This window comes from Sturnus vulgaris, chromosome Z (genome assembly GCF_052056855.1).
Source record: "Sturnus vulgaris isolate bStuVul1 chromosome Z, bStuVul1.hap1, whole genome shotgun sequence".
In the NCBI taxonomy this organism is placed as follows: domain Eukaryota; kingdom Metazoa; phylum Chordata; class Aves; order Passeriformes; family Sturnidae; genus Sturnus; species Sturnus vulgaris.
In genome coordinates, this window is record NC_142283.1 from 34,602,105 (window position 1) to 34,625,646 (window position 23,542).

The 23,542-nt window shown below is 37.0% G+C and overlaps 1 protein-coding gene across 3 annotated transcripts in view; it reads left to right on the top strand.

Moving 5' to 3' along the window:
- RNF38 (ring finger protein 38) overlaps positions 1-23,060 on the top strand; it is a 104,683-nt gene extending 81,623 nt beyond the window's left edge. For all 3 annotated transcript variants that reach the window (XM_088157183.1, XM_014887115.2, XM_088157184.1), the window contains 8 exons: positions 2,533-2,700; positions 6,664-6,834; positions 8,461-8,622; positions 11,521-11,627; positions 13,153-13,237; positions 14,713-14,834; positions 15,154-15,253; positions 19,443-23,060. In XM_088157183.1, the coding sequence (XP_088013309.1) occupies positions 2,533-2,700; positions 6,664-6,834; positions 8,461-8,622; positions 11,521-11,627; positions 13,153-13,237; positions 14,713-14,834; positions 15,154-15,253; positions 19,443-19,505 (978 nt within the window). In that variant the 3' untranslated portion in view covers positions 19,506-23,060. The remainder of the gene's footprint in view (positions 1-2,532; positions 2,701-6,663; positions 6,835-8,460; positions 8,623-11,520; positions 11,628-13,152; positions 13,238-14,712; positions 14,835-15,153; positions 15,254-19,442) is intronic.
- The last annotated feature ends 482 nt before the right edge of the window (positions 23,061-23,542 follow it).

The window sequence follows — 23,542 nt, forward strand, 5'->3', positions numbered from 1 at the left end:
TAGCGATTTGTCAATGCATGAATTGGCATATTTCTCTATGTCTCTGTCTCAAACCTTTGAAATAGAATTATTTTCTTTTGTAACTAGTTTCTCACGATAAAAATGTGTTATGATACTTATTAATTATGTATTCTATTTCACATGAAATACCTCAGCTTAGGAGTTATTAAATAGTTAAAATGCATTATTTAGAGGCAGAATTCACAATGCATATAGTTGGTTGTCTACATAGCAGCAGAACGCATGGTAGTTTTGTTGCATAACTGAATTAACCCTCCAGGCCTAATCAACTCCTTAAATTATGTGAAAAAATTACGTACATAGTTGGTCCAGAGAGTAAATAATTCATCTTTGTGACAGCACTTTGTAGAGAATTCTGTAACTGAGGACCTGTAAAAGAAGTTTTGGGCCTCTCACTACAAGGAGGACATAGCGTTGGTGGAACATGTCCTTGAAGAGCAATGGAACTGGTGAAGGGCCTGTAGCACAAATTGTATGAGGAGTGGCTGAGGGATCTGGATGTGTTTAGTCTGGAGAAAAGGAGGCTCTGGGACAGCTTTACCAATCTGTAAAACTACGTGAAAGGAGGTTGTAACCTGGTGGGCATTGGTTTCCCAAGTAACAAGTGACAGGACTAGAAGAAATTGCACCAAACTGCACAAGGATAGTTCAGACTGGATATTAGGAAAAATTTCTGAAAGAATTGTCACGCATTGAAACTGGCTGCCCACAGAAGTGGTGGAGTCACCATGCCTGGAGGTATTTAAAAGACATGTAGGTTGGCAATTACAGGAGTGATTTAGGGGTAAGAGTGCTGGATTAATGGTTGGACTTGATGAACTTAGGGGTCTTTTCCCACCTAAATGATTCTGTGATCCTGTTGAGGTAACCTTTGTTGTTGTCTAAATTAACAGGCCACAGCACAAGTACACTAGTTGCTACATAGCCATGAATAGACCTGGCATGCATTCTGATGTTCACATGGGAAGCTGCGTGTGCACAGAACGCAGCTGTAACATCTGTGCTCTAAGCTGGTTTGCACTCAGTGCGTTGCATAGCACTGGCGTGTCACTGTTCAGAGCAGTTCTCAGCAGGGGGAAGTATTTGCATTTGGGACCAAATGAAAGGATGGAAGCCAATACCATTCTAGCAATCTCACAAACGCACATTTTTGACAGTTCTGCTGGAGATCAGGTAATGCCCTTGCTTTATGTTGTAAGCTCATGACAAGTCTGACTGAACAGTTTTCCATCCCACTACCAAACACCATATGTCATCAGATGTCAATATTTCCAGACTGACTGAGGTCTTTCATGGTGCTACTTTCCAATTCAGGGGCAAGAATATTTTGAGCAGTCATTTTTTATTATTACTGTGGTCAATAAACATTCCAGGATCATATATAGCATTGCACTTATGCCCAGCTTTTGTACAGTGCCAGAACTGGTTCACGTTCAGTGTCTTTCCCAAGACTGGTCTCCGTCTAGTATTGATATTTGAGATTGTAACCTGTATTCAGTGATCTGTCTTCTATTTTAGTGTCTTTTTCTGTCTGTACACTACCAGTTTGGTAGTTCAGCTCTTTGACTCATTCTTACTTTACTGAGGAACTGTTCTTGTTCTATTTTAAATAAGGTTCTATTTTGGCTGATCATGATGGAACAGAGAGCTTTGAAATAATTAGTTTCAATTAATCTGTGCTGCTTGACTCTTAATCCTTTTTAGTTGTATTAGAGCATGAAACTGTTAAAAGATTGCTCAGTGTTAAAAAATCAAACAAAATAAAACTAACAATAAATTTTTAAACAAACAACCAAAAATCCCACATGGTTTCTAGGTCCAGAATACCTTTGGATCTTGATTTGATGATTAAATTTTAGGGATTGCCACTAATTAGAAAATTGTGTTACATGGTTTCCTAATATGAATCTGAATAGTTAGGGTCTTCTGCCTATTAGTCATGTTAACTTTTCCTTCTCAGCTTTCTAGCTAGCTGTTCTGTTACTTAAATTAGAAATTTAGATTAAATTCTGACCTGAAAGTGAATCACGAGAGCGGTCTCTTCAGAAGAAGGAAAATCTGGAAAATAGTTTTGTTGTTTAAAGATACAAGTATCTTGAGTTAATATTGAACCAGTCCCTTCAGAAATGAAAAAATTCTTGAACTGCTTGTAGAGCTTTTATGTGGGAGTTACTACCTTCTTATTTCATAAGAATTTAACCTGGGGGAGAGAAGGGAGAGTAGACAGGCTTAGTAGTCTGATGTGCTTCTGAGTGACTATGTTGCCACTGAAGTTTTAACATGTTAAGCTGAGAGATCCCTCTTGCCCAGAAATTCTGATCAATAAATGACATTCCATTGATAAAAGCATTTTAGCGAACAGAAATTACCACCATGTGCCGCCTTTTACACTTTCTTTATGTATATATTATTTTTCTGATCTGTAAGTAAAAGCTTGTTATCTTACTATGCTGTACAACAGTGTTAAGAATTTGCAGTTATTAAATCCATTTTCTTTTCCTTTTGCTGCAGATCCATCAGGGCACAGTTCCTGTTTCATATACAGTGACAACTGTGGCTCCACATGGGATACCACTTTGCACAGGCCAGCACATTCCAGCCTGCAGCACGCAGCAGGTCCCAGGGTGCTCAGTGGTTTTCAGTGGCCAGCACCTTCCAGTTTGCAGTGTGCCTCCCCCAGTAAGTGGGTCTCTCTAACTGCAGCAGCTTCAATCTGTTTTTCTAGTATAAATCTATAATGTAATACACAGTACTATATGCAGCATCTAGTGAACACTTCTGATATTGGTTTAATGTTGGTCTCTGCCAGCAGTGTGTAACTTTGCTTTTCCTGTAGTGCATTCTGTGACATGAATAAGCCAATGTGGCACTGAAACAAACCCTTGATATGATCTATCTATTTCTTTAGGCTGCCCATCGAAGAATAAAGGTAATTTGCATTTATCAGCCTGGTGCTGTTTGTCCTCCTGAGAGCCAACAAGGTCTGCAGCATGCTGCTGGCTAGTCTGGAGTATTTGTGAGAATCAGTTCCCCTTACTTGTCAGATTTTTGAAAATCTGTTACATAAGCTGGTGTGTATCCCTGAGGCAGCATGAGAGATGGCTGTTTTCTGTTTATTGGTGTTAGTGGAACAAAGCAATCTCAGAATAAGTACCCAGAAACTGGAACAATACTTACATAGTAAATTCAGCAAGGAATTGTTGTTCCTAAGGAACAACAGAGAAAAACCTGAAATTGTATTGGGGCTTAGGAAGATCCATCCAACAGTTACTAATAATGTTACCCTATGCTTTGAATAGATATATTATCTGTGCAATTCATAAAATGTTTTGTAATTCGACAATGTGATTGTCCTTTTAATAGAAACAGGAGTAAAGCTCCTATAAAAAGGAAAGGTTTTTGTTTTGAATGTGCAACAGTTAATCAAGTGTGTTGAAAGAATAGATCCAGTACAAGTGAATATAAACAGTTAAGTTTCTGTAGCATGAGCAGGCAGACTTCATGCTTTCTTCTGTTAAAGCACAAAATTGAGGAATAATTTTAAGTTAAGAGGGAACTCTGGAGGTTGTCTGGTGGTCACCTGCTGTAGTACCAACTTCCAATTATGGAGATTTTGCAATGCCTCTAAGCTTCTGCTGCAATGTTTAACTGTCCTTGGGATGAAGAATTTCCTCTGTATGTCTGCTTGAGTTTTCTTTGTTGCATCTTGGTCCCATTGGTCCTTGTGCTCTTTCACTTTGTTTCTTGAGGAGGACTTGGATTCTTCCTATCCACTCTCAGGAAGTAGTTAGACACAGAGTAAGGTTTTTGCTTAGTTTTTTTAAAGGAAAGCAAGTCTAGTGCTGCCACCGCGTTTATTCAGTTTTCTCCAAGTCAGTGTTCATCATGACTTTCGCCAAAACCTGGTCATCGTGTTGTCATTGTCTCTGTTTGGCACTGGGACACCCAACACTGGGCCCAGGACTTAAGATTAATGTCACAGTTTCTGAATGGAGGGGCAGAATCACTTTACTGGTTTTACCAGTTGCTTTCTTAGCCATTCTGCCCAGCATACCATAGACCTTTTTGACTAAGTACACTATGGGTATTGTGTACATGTCCACCACAACCGCAGGGTTTTTTCTGCAAATCTCACTGCAACCAGTTAGTCTCAGAGTGCCAGACTTCACATTTGTCTTTGAATTTTAAATAGTTCCTGTTGGCCAATTTCTCCAGACTATAAGAATGCATCTCAAAGGTAGCCCATGCCCTCCCTTGAGCATATCACCTTGCTCACCAGCTTCATCTGTGAACTTCCCAGTTTCCTTTTGTTATTTTAACAATATTTGTCTCTCTCACTGCATATGTAACTATGAAGTAAACAAATGCCGTTTATTAAAGACCCTCATCAGTATTAAAAGTTCTTCGAAGGGCAAAATGGCATCCAGAGGGACATGGACAAGCTTGAGAAATGGGCCCACATGAAATCTCATGTGGTTTAACAAGACCAGACACAAAATGCTGCACCTGGGTTGTGCCAACACAGGCTGGGGATGAACAGATGGAGAGCAGCCCTGTGAGAAGACTTAGGGGTGCTGGTGGGTGAGAGGTGGACATGACCCAGCCATGGGCACTCCCAGCCCAGAAAGCCAAACGTGTCCCGGGCTGCATCCAAAGCAGCGTGGGCAGCAGGGGAGGGAGGGGATTCTGCCCCTCTGCTCTGCTCTGGTGAGACCCCAGCTGGAACCCTGCATCCAGCTCTGGGGTCCCAGCACAGGAAGGACATGGAACTGCTGGAGTGAGTCCAGAGGAGGGACACCAAGATGATCAGAGGGAGAGAGCACCTCTCTTAAAAAAGAAAGGCTGAGAGAATTTGGTTTATTCAGCCTGAAAAAAAGAAGGCTTTGGGATACGCTAATTCCAGTACTTTGAAGGAGCCTGCAAGAATGGTGGACAGAGATCTTTTACAAAGGCATGTAGTGACAGAACAAGATGGGGCTTCAAACTGAAAAGCAGTAGGTTTAAATTAGAAATCAGGAAAAAAAATCTGCACTGTTAAGGTGCTGAGGCACTGGAACAGGTTGCCCGGGAAAGTGATGTATGCCACATCCCTGAAAGTGTTCCAGGCCAGGTTGGATGAAGCTTGGAGCAGCCTGGTCTAGTGAAAGATGTCCCTAGCCATGGCAGGGGGTTTGGAACAAAATTATTTTTTAAGGTGCCTTCCAACACAGGTCATTCTAGGATATGTCCAAACTGAAGAACTTTTTTAAAAGCTTGAATGAATAAACAGGTATTTTTCATTTCTTACTGCTTGGAAGTTAGTGTGGCCTCATTTGCTCTAACTTTAAAATGTAACATGGGCATAGCACAAATAAAACATTTCCAAACATATATAGGAGCTATAGTAATCTTCACCACACAGAATCCTATTTCAGTGTTTACCAAAGAATCTCATGTTTTGAAGAAGACCGTGAGATGTTCTACCTGCAAATTTACCTTCAGCTGTTTCAGAGGACAATTTTTAATTTAGTAAAATGCAATAGAAATGTATTATAACCATAGAAACACTTGTTTATGTTGTTTTTTGGAAAAATTATATAGTAACTAAGGGAAAAGAATAGTCAGCATTTAAATTAAAAATAGTAGTTGGATCAAGTTAATCTACTAATGTTTTCGTGCATTTGGAGGTTTATGTTTGGACATGATCATAGCAAATTGAGATGGTAGTTTCACCTCCACTACTGAAATCTAATTCCTTTTACCATTTTATGCTATTATAGTCAGTATGTAAATGTATGCTAATAAGAACTAATAGAAAAGGTGAGAGATCAAAACTAGATAATCGTTCTTTTCAAGATTTGATAATTAATATCTTAATTGAATGGTCTCGTAATTGTTAAAAGTGTAAAAGAAATGCCTGACAGTCTCATATTGGATCAAAGCACAACAAAAAAGAGAATGCCGGTTCCATTTTCTTCTATATGTAAAGGTGGAAGTAAAACTGAACAATGCCACAAAGCACATTCCTTTTACCCTGCAGTGCCTTCATCATTTTATTGTTCAAAGATTAGTGCCCAAAGTTGCTTTTGTGTCAGGAATTTAAAGGAGGAGAGAAAAAGAACTATTTCCTGTACTATCTGTCTCTAGGGAGCTGCTTTTAGAGCATAGGACTCACTCAGAAGTGCAAAACGGAGCAGACTGTATGAATTATTCATAGTATATGAGGCAACAGAGGTCTTTAGGAAGTCTGACAGCTGAATCCCTCAGCTGCATCTAGAGCTTAAAGTGATTGCAAGACCATTGCTTTGGTGTGTTATTTTGAGGATGAAATGTGGGAAAAATAAAATAACTAAGATAACTGTATTTGCTCATCACTTAGGAGCCTGTCTAATCCTGGAGTATTGAAAATCCAGACTCCTGGTGCCCTCATGAGCACCTAACAGATGTCACACGCTGCTGCTTCCTAGAGCCTGTTCTGTAGTAATCACTGTTCCTTAGGTATTTGAATGAATTATTATTTACGTGTATTTTGGAGGCTTTTTCAACAAGGCTAAAGAACTGTTCTGTTACAATTATATCTTTCTATAATAAATACATAGAATATGGAACATTATGTAGGGAATGTTTGTGCTACAAAAAAGTATTGTTTTCATTTTATTTCAGATGCTTCAGGCGTGCTCAGTTCAGCACCTACCTGTACCATATGCAGCATTTCCACCCCTCATTTCTAGTGACCCATTCCTTTTGCATCCTCCTCATATCTCTACACACCACCCTCCTCACTTACCTCCTCCCGGACAATTTGTTCCTTTCCAAGCACAGCAGTCACGGTCGGTAAGTAATGCTTCTTACCCCACTCTCAGCAGAACTGGTGGGCTGGATGGGCACATAGTACTGATAACCTGATTGAGGAAACAAGGATTTTCTTTCAAATTGTAATCGCTTGGCATGAAGATGAAAAAATACTTCTGGAGTTCAGTGTTTCACTAAAGTTTTCATTGGCTGTACTGTTTCTCCATAGGCTTTTACTTCTCTCAGAAAGATGGGTATTTCCTTTACCATCAGGTATTTCTTTCCCAGGAAGCAGAATAGAATCCAGAGGAGGTTGTGTGAGCATAGTAGGCATCTTAGAGAAAACCTTAGCAGAGAAAAAAGCACAAAGTGCTTTTATTAGATGCTTCTTTTGTAATCTTGATTCTATTAATTTTTAAATGACAAGTCCTTTTCCTTGGACATTTTCTTTACACTTACGAAAGTTACTGATGATGTTGTTTAAGCAGGTTTGGCTTAGTGAAACGAACTATGCAAACATTGGAAAATGTGACCCTGAAAAAAGGGGAGGTTTACAGTTCTGGCCTACCACTCTTTCTGTGTGGTTATCTGAGTACTTGTCTACTTGTTTGCTCCGCTGAGTAGAAGACGCAGATATTTCAGTAACACAGAAATAGAATATAGTTTTATTGTTGCAAACGCTGCTGAGACTTCTTCATGCCATGTCTCCGGTGTGAATAGGATTGTAATCACTTCATTACAGTGGTGGGAGAACAGTTTCCCTCATTCTAACAAAGTGGGTTTTTGTGATAGAAATCTTTACGAGACTTAGCTTTAGAAAATGCATGGACTCAGGTTTTAGCTTGAGTTGCTTACTTAGGTTTTTAGCTAGGTTTGCCTGTCAGCTTTCACCTCTGCCAAAAAGTGGCTTAAGGATATCTTACTTGTTCTGTTAACAGGAAAACAGAATATTCCTTTGGTTCCACAAGGTGGCTTTCTTAGCTGAATTTCTTGAAATAGTGGAATTCAGTGTCAATAACAAAAAGGTTTATTTATGAACCTGTGAGAATTCTTCGTTGTTTCTGGGGCACTTTTGGATCTGACTGATGTAATAGATTTGACTACAAATAGTCGTAGACTTTGTTGTCAAATAGATTTGACAACAAAACTAATCTTGGAATCTTAATGCTCCTGAAATCTCAGGACTGCTTGCATGACCCTCCTAGGAAAGCATCTGCTTGCTTTCTGGATATCATTATCAGTTTCATCTACTGGAAGCACCATGATTCCCCTACACTTTTCAGTTTTTCTGGCACAATTTCAGTTCTTGTCTATGGTTGTTTATTTTTTTCTCTCGCATAGTTATACAGTGAGAGCAGCCTGGCAAGGAGAACAAATATTTGTCCTGAAAAATGCAAGATACAGGAAATTACAGCCACTCCTATATTTCCTAAATCGCATAAATTCCTGGTCTATAAGCATGGCTAGCTGGAAAAGGTGAATTTATATCAAATGTGTAGTGTTGTCTTTGCTTTTTTGGGTAGTGTTAATGACCTAGGAATTGTTCACAGAGTTACTATAAAATTGATCATGGCAGCACAGAATGTACAGCTGGGATTGCAGTTTTTTATTGGGGAAAAAATTTCGTCTCTATTATTGCAACAAAGGCTATCTCTGTTTTTCTTGTAGCCACTTCAAAGGATAGAAAATGACGTAGAATTGCTTGGAGAACATCTTCCTGTAGGAGGTTTTACATACCCTCCCTCAGCCCATCCGCCAACGTTGCCTCCCTCAGCTCCTCTTCAATTCTTAGCCCATGATCCATTACACCAGGAGGTGTCATTTGGGGTAGTAAGTATTGTTTTCTGTACTACATTCTCTTTCGTACTGCATTAACTTTCTTGATCTTTATTCTATAGTACGTTTTGTTGAAAAGTCACACTTTTGCAATCATATTCCATTATTGGAATAGCTGCATACTGTGTTGTTTTCTTTAAGCTTGTGTTAATTGAGTTAAGGGTAGTTTGATGACATCAGCAAATTATTTCCATTAATGTTATCTACAGAGTGCAGCAGCATTTACTTAGAAAACTTTCCATGTTGTCACATAGGGCATTTGCAGGAATGACATATTGCAGATATGAATATATCTATATGAATATACAATTGACATATTGCAGTAATGAGTACAGTTTAGAAAAACTGTAGTCACTTTTAGTTAATTCTTCATCATATGCTGAGTTTCCACAGCTCAGGAAAGCCAGAATGCTTTAAAAACAGTTCTTCTATTTAAGCAGTTGTAGAGTGCTTCCATAATTTAGACCATACCATATATTATAAAGATAGCCATGTTACAAAGCTTGATTTAAGTCTGCTTTCAGGGGATTGACTGCAGCAGCACAAAATAAAATTAGAAGTGGTGCAGGATAAAGTCTGTGTTGAATTTAGTTGATTCGTGTGCTTTTATGGTGTGTCCAGTGGTGCTACTTCTAGGATCTTTGTCTTGTATTTCAATCTGCAATTATACTAGTCCTGAAATGGTTCAGGGTTTTGTTGTTGTTGTTGTTGTTGTGGTGGTGGTTGTTCTGTGTGGGTCACTTTTTTTAAAAAAAAACAAAACACCCCCTGTCCTGTCTGTGTGATGCTGGGGGAAATAGCTGGACCCCAAGTATAGGTGCTGGAATTTTTTATTGTTTGACATGTGCATCGTCAGTGGTTTTAGGGGAATATTGTTATTAAATTTACAATAAGAATTAAATTTTAGGCCCTGCAGCTGTGGAATATACAGATATCTTGTCTTTAATTATTCTCCTTGAAATCACAGAACCTAGTCAAATGCTTGTGCAGTTTCTGTAAAGGTTCAAGTAAATGCCCACCATTTCAAAAAGTGATCAACTTACTTCTAAACTAAAGGTGTACAGATTTTCAATGAAGTTTTCAGGCACTGTGAGATACTTTGGAGTCCAGGACACTTGTAAACTTCCGTAAGCTGCTTGTATTTTATTTAGTATGCTTCTTAGATGAATTAGTCTAATCATACATGTTTTGCTTGGAGTCAGACTTCCTTCATTTTTAGGTTTGATTGTTAAAGTAGTTAGGGAACATAATACCATTGTCTGCAGATTGTAGCATTTATCCTCTCTGATGCTTCGGCTCTGTGTTTTTTATTGCTAAGGAGTAGAATGGAGACATTACAAGTAACCATGTGACCTTTTATAAAGTAATACTGAATCTTTATAAAGCTTTTTTTCAATTAACATTAGAATGGAATTGCTGCATTCCTGATTCTTTTTCATTCAGTGAACACAACAGCGTCTAATTATGTTATTGGATTGCAAAATTCACAAAGCAATAAAATTAATATTTGATACGTCTAGTTTGAAAGTTCAACCAAAAGGAGCCTGGCTCTTTTGTGTTGTGCTTATATTCGTATGTTAATTTTATGTATGACCATGGCTACCTAATTATAATGTTCCCATTGTAAAATTAGGGGATTTTAGGTTAGTTATTAGCAGTGTTGGGCACTTGTGCTTTCAAATTTCAAATATGTGAGAAGAAAAACATGTTAGAAAAGGCTTAGAGCGTTTTTTGTTTAAAAAAAAGAATCTTAAGGCCCTCAAATATGAATTCAGTAGGGATACATGAATTTCACTTGTAGAAAATACGAAAGCGTTTCAGTAAGAGATGACAAAAAGTGCCTGATCTATCGTGGAACGAATGCACTGAATCTTTGGGCTTGAGTGTCTATGTGTGGTCCAGCTGCAGAAATTGTACTGATTAAACCTTCCACATACACCTGAAAAGCTTAAAGCATTTAAGCCTAAATGTAAATATATACCACTGCTTAAGAGTTAGCGATTTTTTAAAGAGATGGTTTTTTTAATTCTCGTTTTTAGAGCGTTTTTAAGGGCTTCTTTACTCAACTACTTATGCACAGGCCTGTATAATAGCACCTGAGCCTTTTATATTTACAAGAGGGTCAGCAATTCATGTCCTGTTTCCCAAACTGTACTGACTGTAGACTAAACACACAAGAACTTGTAAGGATTTCTGTTATATATTGCCTCTTTTTCACATGAATTGGTATGACTGTTTATTGTAGATGGGAATAGTAATTTCAAATTGAGACTGAGATTATTTTGGATTTTAGCAGAGGCAGGATTTTTTAAATAATGCATTAATCAAAGTGGATTTCGTTATTGAGCGTAGAGATTAAGAATAGAAAATGTTGTCTCACAGACTGGATAAGTTTGGAAGGGAGGTCATCTGGTCAAGCAGGCCCACCTAAAACTGAGTGTCCAGGACTATGTCCTGCCAGCTTTTGAGTATCTCCAGGAAGCAAAGCGCCACCATCTCCCTAGGCAACCTGTGCCAGTGCTCAGTCACCGTCAGAATAAAGAGGTATTTCCTCATGTTCAGATGGAGCCTCCTGTGTTTCAGTCTGTGCTCAATGTCTCTGGTCCTGCCACTGGGCACCACTGAAAAGAGCCTGGCTCTGTCTTCTTTGCACCCTCCCTTCAGGTATTTATATACATTTGTAGGATCCCCAAGCCTTCTCTTCTCCAGGCTGAACAGGCTCAGCTGTCTCAGCCTTTTCGCACACATGAGATGCTCCAGTCCCATCTTAGTGACCCTTTGTTGGACTCTCTCCAGTATGTCCATGTCTGTCTTGTGCTGGGGAGCCCAGAACAGGACACAAGTTCCAGTTTCATAAGTTTCAGTTGAAGCTTATTTTCTTCTTTCTTGCAGCCTTACCCACCTTTTATGCCTCGAAGACTCACAGGGCGCAGCAGATACCGATCCCAGCAGCCAATACCACCACACCCTTACCATCCCAGCCTATTACCTTATGTGCTGTAAGTGAAAAGTACATTTGCTTCCATGTAGGCTATTAAGAAGTCAGCAAGCATCTTGGCACTTTTTATGACTGGACTGCCAGAAACCAGATATATTTCACCTGTCTCAGAAGAAAACTTCCATTTCTGTGTACACTTTCCAGTCTATAACCTACGCCATAATAACCTACACCACTGAGCAAGGAAAAATACAAGTGAACAGTTTTTGTCCAGTGTAGTTTTGTAGGTATTTTGAGATACAGTAGCCTCTTGTTTCTGAACTCTTGATAAAATCTTCAACAGATTTTTAAATCATAGTTCTGTGATACTCTTACAGAGGCATAGTTACCCTGTAGGATCAAGTTGTAGTCTTCACTTACAGAAAAAATCTATTTGGTTTGGTTCTTAATTATAAAACACAAGAATGGGAACTTCTGTGCTGTGTTACTCTTTATTGGCTAAAGTGCTACTCTGTAACAGCTGTTACACTTCTTTTCTTCCTCGCTGTTTCTGGAAAATATGTGGGACAATTAAAATTTATGAATTACCTGTAGACTCTCTGGGAGAGTTTGGGTCTATCACATGAGATGTGTTAGTCTTCTGTGTTCTGTATTGGAAGTAAGAATTAAATATTTGGAAAACAAAGATTAAGCTTCTGGTGGCAGAGGTGACATTGACAAGGAAATAATCAAGCACTGACACCAGATCTGTATATTCTCTGCACAATGTCAGAGGTGGCATGAAAATGGCACCAGAAATCTGATTCAGCAAAGCTGTTCAACTTTTCATCTTGCAGTCTGAGAGTAATGTCGTAGCTTCTTGCCTATTCATTGAGGACATGATGTGGCACAGTAATTCCTCATTCTACTATATTAGTGCTTTGAATTTGTGATTTCTATGTGGATGAAGTTTTGACCCATTGCACTACCTTGGGGGGTAAAAAACTTACTGAGCATACAACCAGAAACACATCCCTCTGCTCTCTCGGTCTAAAAGGAATCTGTTTTTATGAACATCACAGTACATGAGAAAGTGAATTTGTGCTTGCCTTCAGGATAGAAGTTTGTCCAGTAGCAAATCCTATTTATCTTCACTGTGTATTTTAGGCTTGCAGAAATTACAAGACTTCTGTGTTGGAGATCTAAATGAACTTAGCATTCCTCTTTGAGGGTCTTTTATCCACTTAAAGAAATAAATTTATTTTAAACCAGAATGTCATTTTTTAATCAGTTTTAGGTCTCCATAGTCTGTGATAATTAAGAGATTAGTTTTTGTAATAAAGCTGATCTTGGCTAAAAGTACCAAGTGAAATGCACATGCACTTAAAAAGTCAGCACTCCCAATATCAGAAAGTAGCAGAAAAAACATTTTCCTGTGACTCTTTCACTTCAGATGTCTGTTCTTGACTTCGAATATAACATTTTTGCCAGTTCTGAGAACATGTTGATTTGAGAGGCATCAGAAAGGTTATTTTACCTATGCCGGATGTTTCTGTGCTTTCCTTCAGCAAGATGCTGAACCTTGTCCTTGTTTGCTCTCATGGTAGATCAATGCTCCCAGTGCCACCAGCAGTTGGACCAGCTTTCAGCTTTGAGTTGGATGTGGAAGATGGAGAGGTAGAAAACTATGAGGTTGGTGTGTGAACTACATCTACATTTAAAGAACAGATATTAGCTCAAGCAATAGATAAAATTTTATTGTATTTTGCTTTTAATCGTGTTTTTGCCTTTCACATAAATGTAGTGACTGTGAAGACAGAATCCAGAAATGGCCTTTTCAAATTTTGTTTGTAATACTGGATATTAGAAGTGTTTAGCTTTCTTTCTTGTCTATTGCTCTTTCCCAGAATCACCTTTCCAGGCTAGTAATCATTAAATTGTTCAACTTTTATGTTCTCCATGCTATTCTTCTCCTTTCAAAACTTAATTGATTTTAAATACCAAACAGGAATGAAGTACTTTCAAAAGAAAAGGGTAAGTTACTGGTTTTATGAGTGTAACTTTTAGAATAGTTTTAATGTCATAGGATTAATTAATCTAAATGTAATGTTTTTAAAATTGCCTTACTGGCTTTTCTTCTTGCCCTCTGGAGGCGATAATAATTCATATCTAAAGATGCAGAGGCCTCTTAAATATCCTACATAATTATGGGGCTGTTCCAATTGTTTTTTCTTTGCTGGTTCTGAAGTAAATGGATTCCATTTGATTTCTCTTGAGTTAGTCATCATTAACCCTGTTTTTTGCATCCCTTTGCCCGTGCTCCCATTAAGATCTCTGTGTATTTGCACGTCTTCAATTTAACAATGAGCACTTCTGTAATAACTTCTGTGGTGGTTTAGAAGAAGCAATGTCTTCTGAGAATTTGGGCCCTAGGTTCAGTAGTGTAAAGAAATCGACACCATTTGCAGCTTTCATAGGATCTTTTCCGTGCACTGATTCTCTGTCACGCTGACATTGTTTCCTAGGCCCCTCATGAAGGAGTTTGAGTTAAATACATGACAGATTGCATATTATATACATGAAAGCATTTTAGTTGGAATCGTTGTCTTACAGAAAATTGACATAAAAATTAGCAGCCAAAAAAGGGCTTGAAGTTTGATGATGTGTATTTGTTTTCCAGATTGAGGATAAAAATCTCCATATTTTAATTCAATTAGCCCAAGACATCTAGTGGGAATCGTAAACTGTCCCATTAAATTCATGGTTTCTCTCACAAGACCAAATTCACATATTCTTATGAAATAAATTAGTTGACAATTTTTTTCTGGTTACCAACACTATTAATTAAGGGTGAGGCGATCTCTCAGAAGGTAATTACTGAGCTGTGCATGTGGACATAGGACTAAATGGAAATTGGGTCCTTGGGAAGTGGGTTTTGAAATCCCAGAGATGATGTCTTACATAATTACAAAGATGGTTAAGTTCTAAAAGACTTTCCAAGGAGATTGTATTTTATGGGAGAACTAAAGTTCTAAACATTTTTTGATAGAAGGGTGTTTTTTGCTAGCAGCTGGGGTAGTGAGAGATGATAGTAGTCCCCAACACTAATGGAGCCAGAGCCTGTTTGATTAGTGAATTTTTAAATGTCTAGTTTCCATGTTTTGCAGGCACTGCTGAATTTGGCAGAACGTCTGGGAGAAGCCAAACCACGGGGATTAACAAAAGCAGACATTGAGCAGCTTCCATCCTACAGGTTCAATCCAAACAATCACCAGTCAGAGCAGACATTGTAAGTATATTGGTCTCTTTCAAAGATCCATAATTTAGGTGGCTTGATTTTAATATCTTTGACGTGCAGTCACAGCTAGATCAGAACAAGAATACTTGCTTTATGAAGTGAAAGCACAGTAAATAGAAAAAAACCCACATAACACCCGTAAAACCCGACAGAGTCAATTCTCAGTTTCCATTGTCCGATGTTGATCACTGTAGCTACTGAAGGAGTAAAATAGCTACTGTGTTGCAATCATGCCTGTAAGGTTTTGTATGGAATTGCAATTTGTTGTTCTTACATAGCAAATACATTTGAACTTCATTGTCTTTTTTAGATGTGTGGTGTGCATGTGTGATTTTGAATCAAGGCAGCTACTTAGAGTCTTACCCTGTAATCATGAGTTCCATGCCAAGTGTGTTGACAAATGGCTGAAGGTAAGAAAAGTAATCCTATCTTACATGAAATTGATTATGTAGTTTTTTAGGAGAGGGTGGGGATATTTTGCTGTTGCACTTCATTTCATCTTGTTTCATGTTTCTGATATTTAGAAATGCCAGCAGAATGGAAGCACTGCCTAGGTATTATATTATTCTAATAATTGATGAAGATAGTTTCTTCATATATGGTACAAGGAAAAATGAATATGAATGCAATTGCTTTCACTGACAGCTCTTACTATGTTTTCCATTTGCTTAAAACATTAACTGTGCATTTGAGTAATACATGACATTAAAGAAGACTTGAAAAAAGTAAATAATATAGGAAGTATGATACAGAGTTTGATAATGATAGTGGCTTCAACTGTTTTACACATCTTGTCTGGCAAGAGTGATTACCTACACGTTTCCTTACCCACTTTGCTGTTAGTTTTGGTTTCTGGGGCAAATGAAGTGGGTTATGCATGTACATTTATTAACACATGGGTAAAAATTATTGACACATGGGTAAAAATTATTTACCCATGTGTAAAATCATTGTGGTGTGGACAGTGAGTATCCTGGGATAGTAATCTCTCTACTTTATGGAAAAAAAAAAAAAGAAAAGAAAAAGAAAATGTCATTTGACATTGACATGGCCTGTGAGATAGTGGATGTTAAAGGTTTATTATGTGGACTTTTTTAAGGACAGCTCTTTTCAGGCTATTAATGCAAAAAACCAAAAAAACCTCTGATTCATAGAACATCTGATCTGCAGATTGCTGGAAGTTAGAGGAAAGTATCATGCATGTTTGTCGTAATGCTTTTTTGATACCTGACATTGTACTCGGGAGTCAGACAAGCATGTTGAGTTAATCTTTTTTGGGACTCAGTATGTTACTTTTAAAGTTAAGAGTTAGTCCTTTCAGTTGCTAATGAACTGGCAATATCATTTGGAACTGCAAAGTAAAAAAAGTAGATTTAGTTTAGTCTGTTTTCATAATCATAGTGTACTATTCTAGCAGTGAAATAGTTTTGCTGATGTTCCTGTCCTATCTTAGAAACTGCATTTTCTAATAGGTCTTCACATGTAGTATTTTCTAAAGGTTGTCTTTAGAATGAGGTGCAAGATAATGCAATCAAAATGTAGAGGGGTGCAGTTAAACCTAGTAAAACTTGCGTTGACATTGTTATTCCAGACCTGAGTGCAAAATAAGATAGACAAGGTTAAACCATCCTAGTGTAGGATCACTAAGACAATACTTCTACGCCTTGTGGGTTCAGTTACATTGGTACAAAGATGGTATATGAAAATAAAGACTATTTTGTTTTGAAAGCTGTAACACATTACCTCTAACACCAGTCTAATTTAGTTACAGCCTCTGTCTAAACTTGGTTACAGTTAAGAAGCTAACATCTGGAAGTGATAACTGGAAAATATTTTTGTGCTTTAGTTTTGCTTCTGTCCTTTCCTTTATGAATTTGAGAGCTCTTTTAATGTATCTTAATTGTATAATTATGTCCGCATCCACCTAATTCACATCATCCGGCCAGCATCATGTTCATAAATTCTACAAGAGAAAGTTAAAATTGTAGCTTTCAGTACTTGTAATGTTATTCCACAGGGTAGAAAAAGAAAAAATTATCGGTTAGTCGCTATTTTTTATTGATTTAATCTCATTTCTTTGAGGAGTGTATTTGTTATCTTGGACTATTTGTAGAAGTGTGGAGTCAAATTGATTCTTTTTAAAGTTCCATCATATGTTACTTTAGTGACAGATGTAAGTAAAAGGTTAGTGATTGAATCTGAGTACTTTAAAAGTATTCTTCTTGAGTTACCTGTTGGTGATGAAAGAGAAGTAAAAAAAACTATCTAAAGAAGTTTTGTGGCTTGTATGCATGGAATATTTGACAGTACTATCTTTTGAGGTGGTGAGCAAGTAAGAGGAAGTATTCTATACCGGTTCATTAGGTTGCCCACTTTAGCTAAAATACTTCCGTGCTTAAGCAAACTTAAAGACTTAAGGAGAGAAGATGTAATGCAGTGGAAGAAACAACGGAATTAAAAAGGGAGAGGTTATCCTTTTACTTTTTGTAGTATTCCCAGTTCTCATGTTTCACAGTATTTGGCTCCTTCTTACCCTATATCCTCTAGTCGAGTATGAACACGTGAGAAATGTGTACAAGTCATAATTCCAAAGGAGAGCTTGACACCATGACCTGTCTCCACCTTGTGGGTTTAGAACAACCTGAAAAGGGCAACCTGTTTTTATATTTAATGTACTAGGAAATGCTAAGTAGGAAATGCTGTATTATGTATAAGAAAAGACAAACTGTAACTTTATTTCAACTTATTTGTGATGGACTAACACCAAAGTAGTGCAATGGTTTTTAGAGGATTCTAATAGCCCAATAGTTTCATTATCTAAATGCAGTTCACTTTAACTATAAATTTCTATAAAACAAAAAAAAAACATGCAGCATTCTGTAGTTACAGCACAAACTTAAGTCTGCCTGGAGGAGTGGCAAGGTAGAAGGTTAGTATTACTATATTATGTCCCCCACACTCCTCTTTTGGCATCAAAGAGTCATATTAAATGTCAAAGGGGGAAATTAATTTCATGAAAGACAAAAGAATGCAACTAAATTTAAAGCAGATGTTCATGTAGGATCTTGGAAAGTTACTTTAAAAGCAGTGGTGTGGTGTCTATGAGCATTCATTTTATCCTGATGACAGTAGATCTATTTCTGCAATTCCTGTCAGGAGATTATTCCTACTGAATGTTGTTCTGTAGTGCAAGTGGTTACTTCACTACCAGTCTAAGTGAATAGTTCTTGATTCATTATTCCACTGAATGTTTAAGAGCGTGCCTTTTTATTTTAAACATTATATTAGCCAGGTTATATTTAGAATCAGGCACATGAAATGAAATGACTGAGTAAGGACGTTTTGAAGTACATTTTGAAACTGCTAATGAAAGAGAGAGAAAACTTTAATTACTCCAATCCATGATTTGCAAATTTACAAAGCAGTAAAAATTTTGGACAATGCTAACAGTTGACAGCAGGAAAATTGACAGGAAAATACACTGTCACTTTAATTTCCATTACTGAATAATTTTTCTCAGTAATAAATAAAATATTGCTTTCATTGGATTAGTTACTGTTTGGATTTAAAATATTAGACAAAGAATTCTGAAGTCTGGCCAGCAGAGTCATATTTCTTGATGCTCTTCACTTGTATTTTCATTGAAAAATCTGGTTGCCTTGGAAGACTTGGAGTACAGTGGTTGGTCCTGCAATTTTGCAAACTGAAATAGAGAATTTGGGACAGGGAAGAGCTCTCTTTACTCTTCCTTTTGCAAGGGAAGCATTGACTCATAGATATAGCATATTTTTCTGGGGGTTTCTCTCATTATTTGCTAAAATTAAATTAGCCATTATTTGAAAAGGGGAATGAGAAGGCAGAAATACTTTGCCAGTAGCTTAAGGAATATTACTTCTTATCTGTCTTAATCTTAAAGAAGCTAGAAAAGCAAATGAGTCACGGGATATATTTTCAGTGTGTGCTTTACTAAAGAGCAAAATCTAGGCCTGCTGGTGTGTATTGCTTGAATACCTCCTTGATTGGGTCATCTTTCTTTATTTATTTTATTTATTCCCCTTCCCCTCTACTAAAAGCCCCTCCCTTTTTCCCTGGTTTGCTTTCAGCTTTGACCAAGTCTATATGATGTTCTTCTGTGATGATAACTGAATAAACAAAGTATGATGTCATTTCTGATCAGTACAATTTGTGACAATATGACATCCTCACACAAAATGTTTATTTGCAGCCCAGGCTGTCTCAATTTGTTTTGGTGAGTTTCTCTGCAGCATACAGTACAAGTTGTTAGTTGTATCCATCTGACTGCAGTATACTATAATTGTGAATCTGCATTAATGAAACCACCATCACTTAGCTAGAGTCTTATTTGTTGTCTCCCTTTGTCTTTAAAGATAAAAGGCACAATTATTTTTTGTAGAAGTAATTTTGAATTGGCAAACTCACTACACCATTCAAACATAACAAAACAAATTAAGAAAAGGCCTAAGCACTTTGTGTCTTCTCTTGAATTGCTCTTCAGCAGTCACAGATGTCAGTGTCACATACACATTACTTCAACAATTTGTCAGTCTGGCTAACCCTCTTGTTTTTCTGGTTTTACAGGCAAATCGTACCTGCCCGATTTGTAGAGCTGATGCTTCGGAAGTGCATCGTGATTCAGAATGACCAATCTAAGAGCACAAATCTGGTTTGGGTGTTTCTGGTCACATGTATATATGAACTCTATTGAACTTACCTACCCATGTGGCTTCCAGCCTGCCCTTTACACAAAAGGGTCAATGGACCTTACTTTGCACTGTGTGACTTAATCAATTATAAAGCTTATAACTAGTCTTCACAGTTACGGGATTGTTATACTAACAAGTGTGATTGGAACTCCAAAGATTTTTTTTTTAGCTTAATTTTGTGTGTGCACTAACATTCCCTGGGTTTTGTGTGATCATTCCGAGTATTGCTGCGAGATTACTGTGGATGTGATCTTCTAGCATGTGCTTTTATATAAAAGAAAAAGGAAAAAAAAGTGGTAGCTCCAAACAATATAGCAATCTACCTTATATAGAGCCTTCAGATACTGTGAGTGGGGATGAATGGTGTGAGTGTATGTTTGCTTGTGGGAAGGTGAGTGAAGTATGCTTGTGACTGGGTGTGTGTGTGTGAGAACCTATATACCAGCATGTACTGAGAACGTATGTGTGTAGTAATAATTATGCTGCAATGTATAATCTTGTGTGTTATTTAAACAGTACTAGTACTGTACACTGGTTCCTTTCCTTGTGTTTGCAGTTGCACACTGAATGCAATGGGTGCAGCAATTACAGACATTTAGTATTTTGTCCCCAGCGTACTTACAGGTGTAAAGACCTTTCTACCTACTACTAGTCAAACAGCTATTATGCTTCCCCTTCACTGGAGGCTTCAAGTGTGTACCACTAAAGAATGCATTGATTGTTCATACGTGAGTAACCTTGGGGGTTTTATCATATGTTACAAAGTCCAGATTTTTTCATATCTGATTTACAAGTTATTTTATCAATGTAGAGTTGCAATATCACATTTAGCAATATTAATGTTTTCAATTGCTAATATGAATATCAATGCTTTTCTGTTTTCCTTTTAAATTTTTCTAGCTGGGTTTCCCAGTTATGTGTTTCTTCCATGAAAGGAAGCAGAAAGTTCACTGAGGTGTCCTGGTCTTGTGGAACAGCTCTTAACTTTTGCCCACTGTACTTGCTAAGGACATCATCTTTTAGCGTATAAAGATTGCCTTTAATCACATACATTCTTCAAGGAAGTTGGTATGTAACTAAAATAACTTGTAAAAGGTTAGAATTTTGTTCCTGCAATTTAATGAATAAAATACATTTTTAGCGTTTTCTCAGAGAAGTAGAATTTCATATTTCTTTCATCCTATCACAAGAGGAGGTAGGTTTTGGTCATTACCTGCAGAATTCAGTTGCCCTGATGCTGCTTCTTTCACTTCCTTACTTCATGATGAGTGTAATAGGAAGAAGGAACTCCCTAAGTTTTTTGCAATCAAGTTTCCAGAGTGCTCCACTAGAGGAGAAATTTGGAATACTTTTCAGAACAGTGCTGTGAAATAAGAGGGGATAATGTCTATTCAAGTGCTCTGAATAATATTTTATTTAGGCCATTGAAAAAAAATGAGCTTTCTTTGTAATATTCACACTGTTAACCTGTCTGATGTGTTCTAGCATGTTTAGGTCTGCATATTCCACAGTTATTAAAAGGATGCACTTTTTGCAATGAAACTCTTGTCATAAATTCAGTGTCATTACTTTGGTTGCAGCAGCACAAGTGGCACAATTATCAGTATTGCTACAACTTGCTGCCAGTTTCAGCTTTAAGTTTTTTCTTTATCTTCTGATGCTTGTGTATGCTGCTATGCTTTAGTATCAGTTAAATTTTCAAACAGTGTTAGATGTTCTCCATGATGGTTTTCCTCTTTGAAGATTTAACAGACCAGTTACAGCTCTTGGTGCAGCTAAATAAAAGCACAATTTTTCCCTGTTTCAGATGTTTTTCCACTGTTTCGTTATGCAGGTAGTCCTCAAAAACAGTGAAGCTCTCCATACCTTACTTAGGAACACTAAATAAATAGAAATGCTGTTACTTCCAGTCAAAATATTAGAATTTCTTTTTCCTCTCTTCCAGTGGATTTAAAGAATAGACTTTTCACAATAGCACCTAGCAGGTTAAATTACATGTAATAAAATTTATTTTTTTAACAAATAAAATCATGTTTAAAAAGCATATGTCGCATATGTCTTACAAAACTTAGCCTCTTTTATATAACTGCAAAAGAAAAAAATCCATGTACAGATTTAAACATGACTAATGTTTCTCTGTTTAGTATTCAGTTCAAAGCATGGAAAGAGGGTACTTTTTCTAAACTTGATACAAGTGAACAAGACACGTACTTCTGAAGCTGAGGGAAAGTAGTTCTCTTTCTGGAACTGGAGAAATGTCCCTTTTCCCCCACTAAAATTCAGTGAGACAATGGAAGATCTAGGAGATGGAGGGTCTAAGTTGATAAAATCCTGCAATTAATTGTTGCACTCTTATGGCTCATCTCTTCTGGAATGGTTCTTTGGTTTGCATGGATGAATGTGGACTTGCTTCCCGTGGTTAGTGTGTACAAGAGCACACATGCTTATGTTTTAAATCAGCTCAGACAGGCTACAACCACATCCTCTGTGGTGGCTGTCAAGGGCAGGGGATTTCTGTTCAGCTCTTAACTGCCATGTATTATGCACAGCTGCCGTGGTGCCTGACAGCACCTGAATTCAGCAACACTTCTTTTATGTTCGTTGCCTTTCTGCAATCCAATGACTCTTTTTTCTCAAAAAAAAACCCAACAACAAAAAAAAAAAAAAAAAAAAAAAAAAAAAAAAAAAAAAAAAAAACCACAAAAAAAAAACCAAACAAACAAAAAAAAACAAAAAAAAAACAAAACCGAAAAAAACAAACAAACAAAAAAAATTAAAAAAAAAACAAAACAAAAAAAAACAAACAAACAAAAAAAAAAACCACAACAACCAAACAAAAATATCCAACCTCCAATATGTTTGCTTTACCATATTGGCACTGCTGTGTTTTTTGCATAAACTGTCAATTTAATTTGACATTTTGGTGGATATCAAGGCCTACAGATAATTCTAGTGTCTGATTTTTTGGCTTTCTTTAGAAAAAGTGAGGCCATGTGTTGTACATCACTTTGTACAGGCTCTTGAATGTGACTTCACAGCTCTTAATACAATGGATTATACTTGGGATGAGATTTACCAACTGTTTTAATTTTAATTGTAGAAAACAGTTTCAACTGAGTTATCTTTGGGCCTTTGTAAAAGCTGTGGTTTTTTCCTTTGGTACATTGTTACCTCATTTTGCTACTTGTGTTTCAGACTTGCTAATTATTATGAAAGCTTATGGTTTTTGTTGGAATCATATTTTGTTAAGTGTTTTCTTTAAATCATATGCTATTGTATCATTTAACATGTAGTTTTAAATGTATTATAAATATCTGTAACCAAATCATTTGAAGGCTTGATAAATTTTTAACAAAATTTGTACATTTTTTATGAGAGTTACTAGTAATGCTTTACTAGGTAGTGCAATGAATTTTTATTTTTAATCCCTGTGCCCAATTTTGGAGTTGAGAGAGTTGTTCAGTAATAAATGTATGATGTACACTTATACAAATTTGTCCCGTTCTTTCTCTGAAGAGTGTATTGTTTTCTTTTATTACTGGCCATATTTCTGTGCATGATTCAGTAAAATTGAAATATTGCTGGCAACAGCCACTTATGTTATAGGGGGGCATTTTGCCACCTTAACTGTAGTGCACTTTTTCTCTATTGTTATGTTGAGAGAGCCTAAGAAGCTGATCTGAAATGCTGTACCATATTTTTGAGAGTGTGAGAATTCAATGTACTCAAAGCCTTGCCTAAAGGTCAGTGTTCTAAAGACCTTATTTACTTAGCCAGAAGAAAATTTGCGGGCATGAAGGTGCTGCTTAGGCATAAACACTGCTTATTTGCAGTGTGTATCAGCTTATATATGTTACACTTCTGCAGTGCTGTAAGTGATGCATCCTGAATTATAATGGTTTCATTAGCCAGGGTCACACAAGAAATGGTAATGAAACAAAAAAAAGAAAGAAAAAAAGTTGTATGATTTTGGTT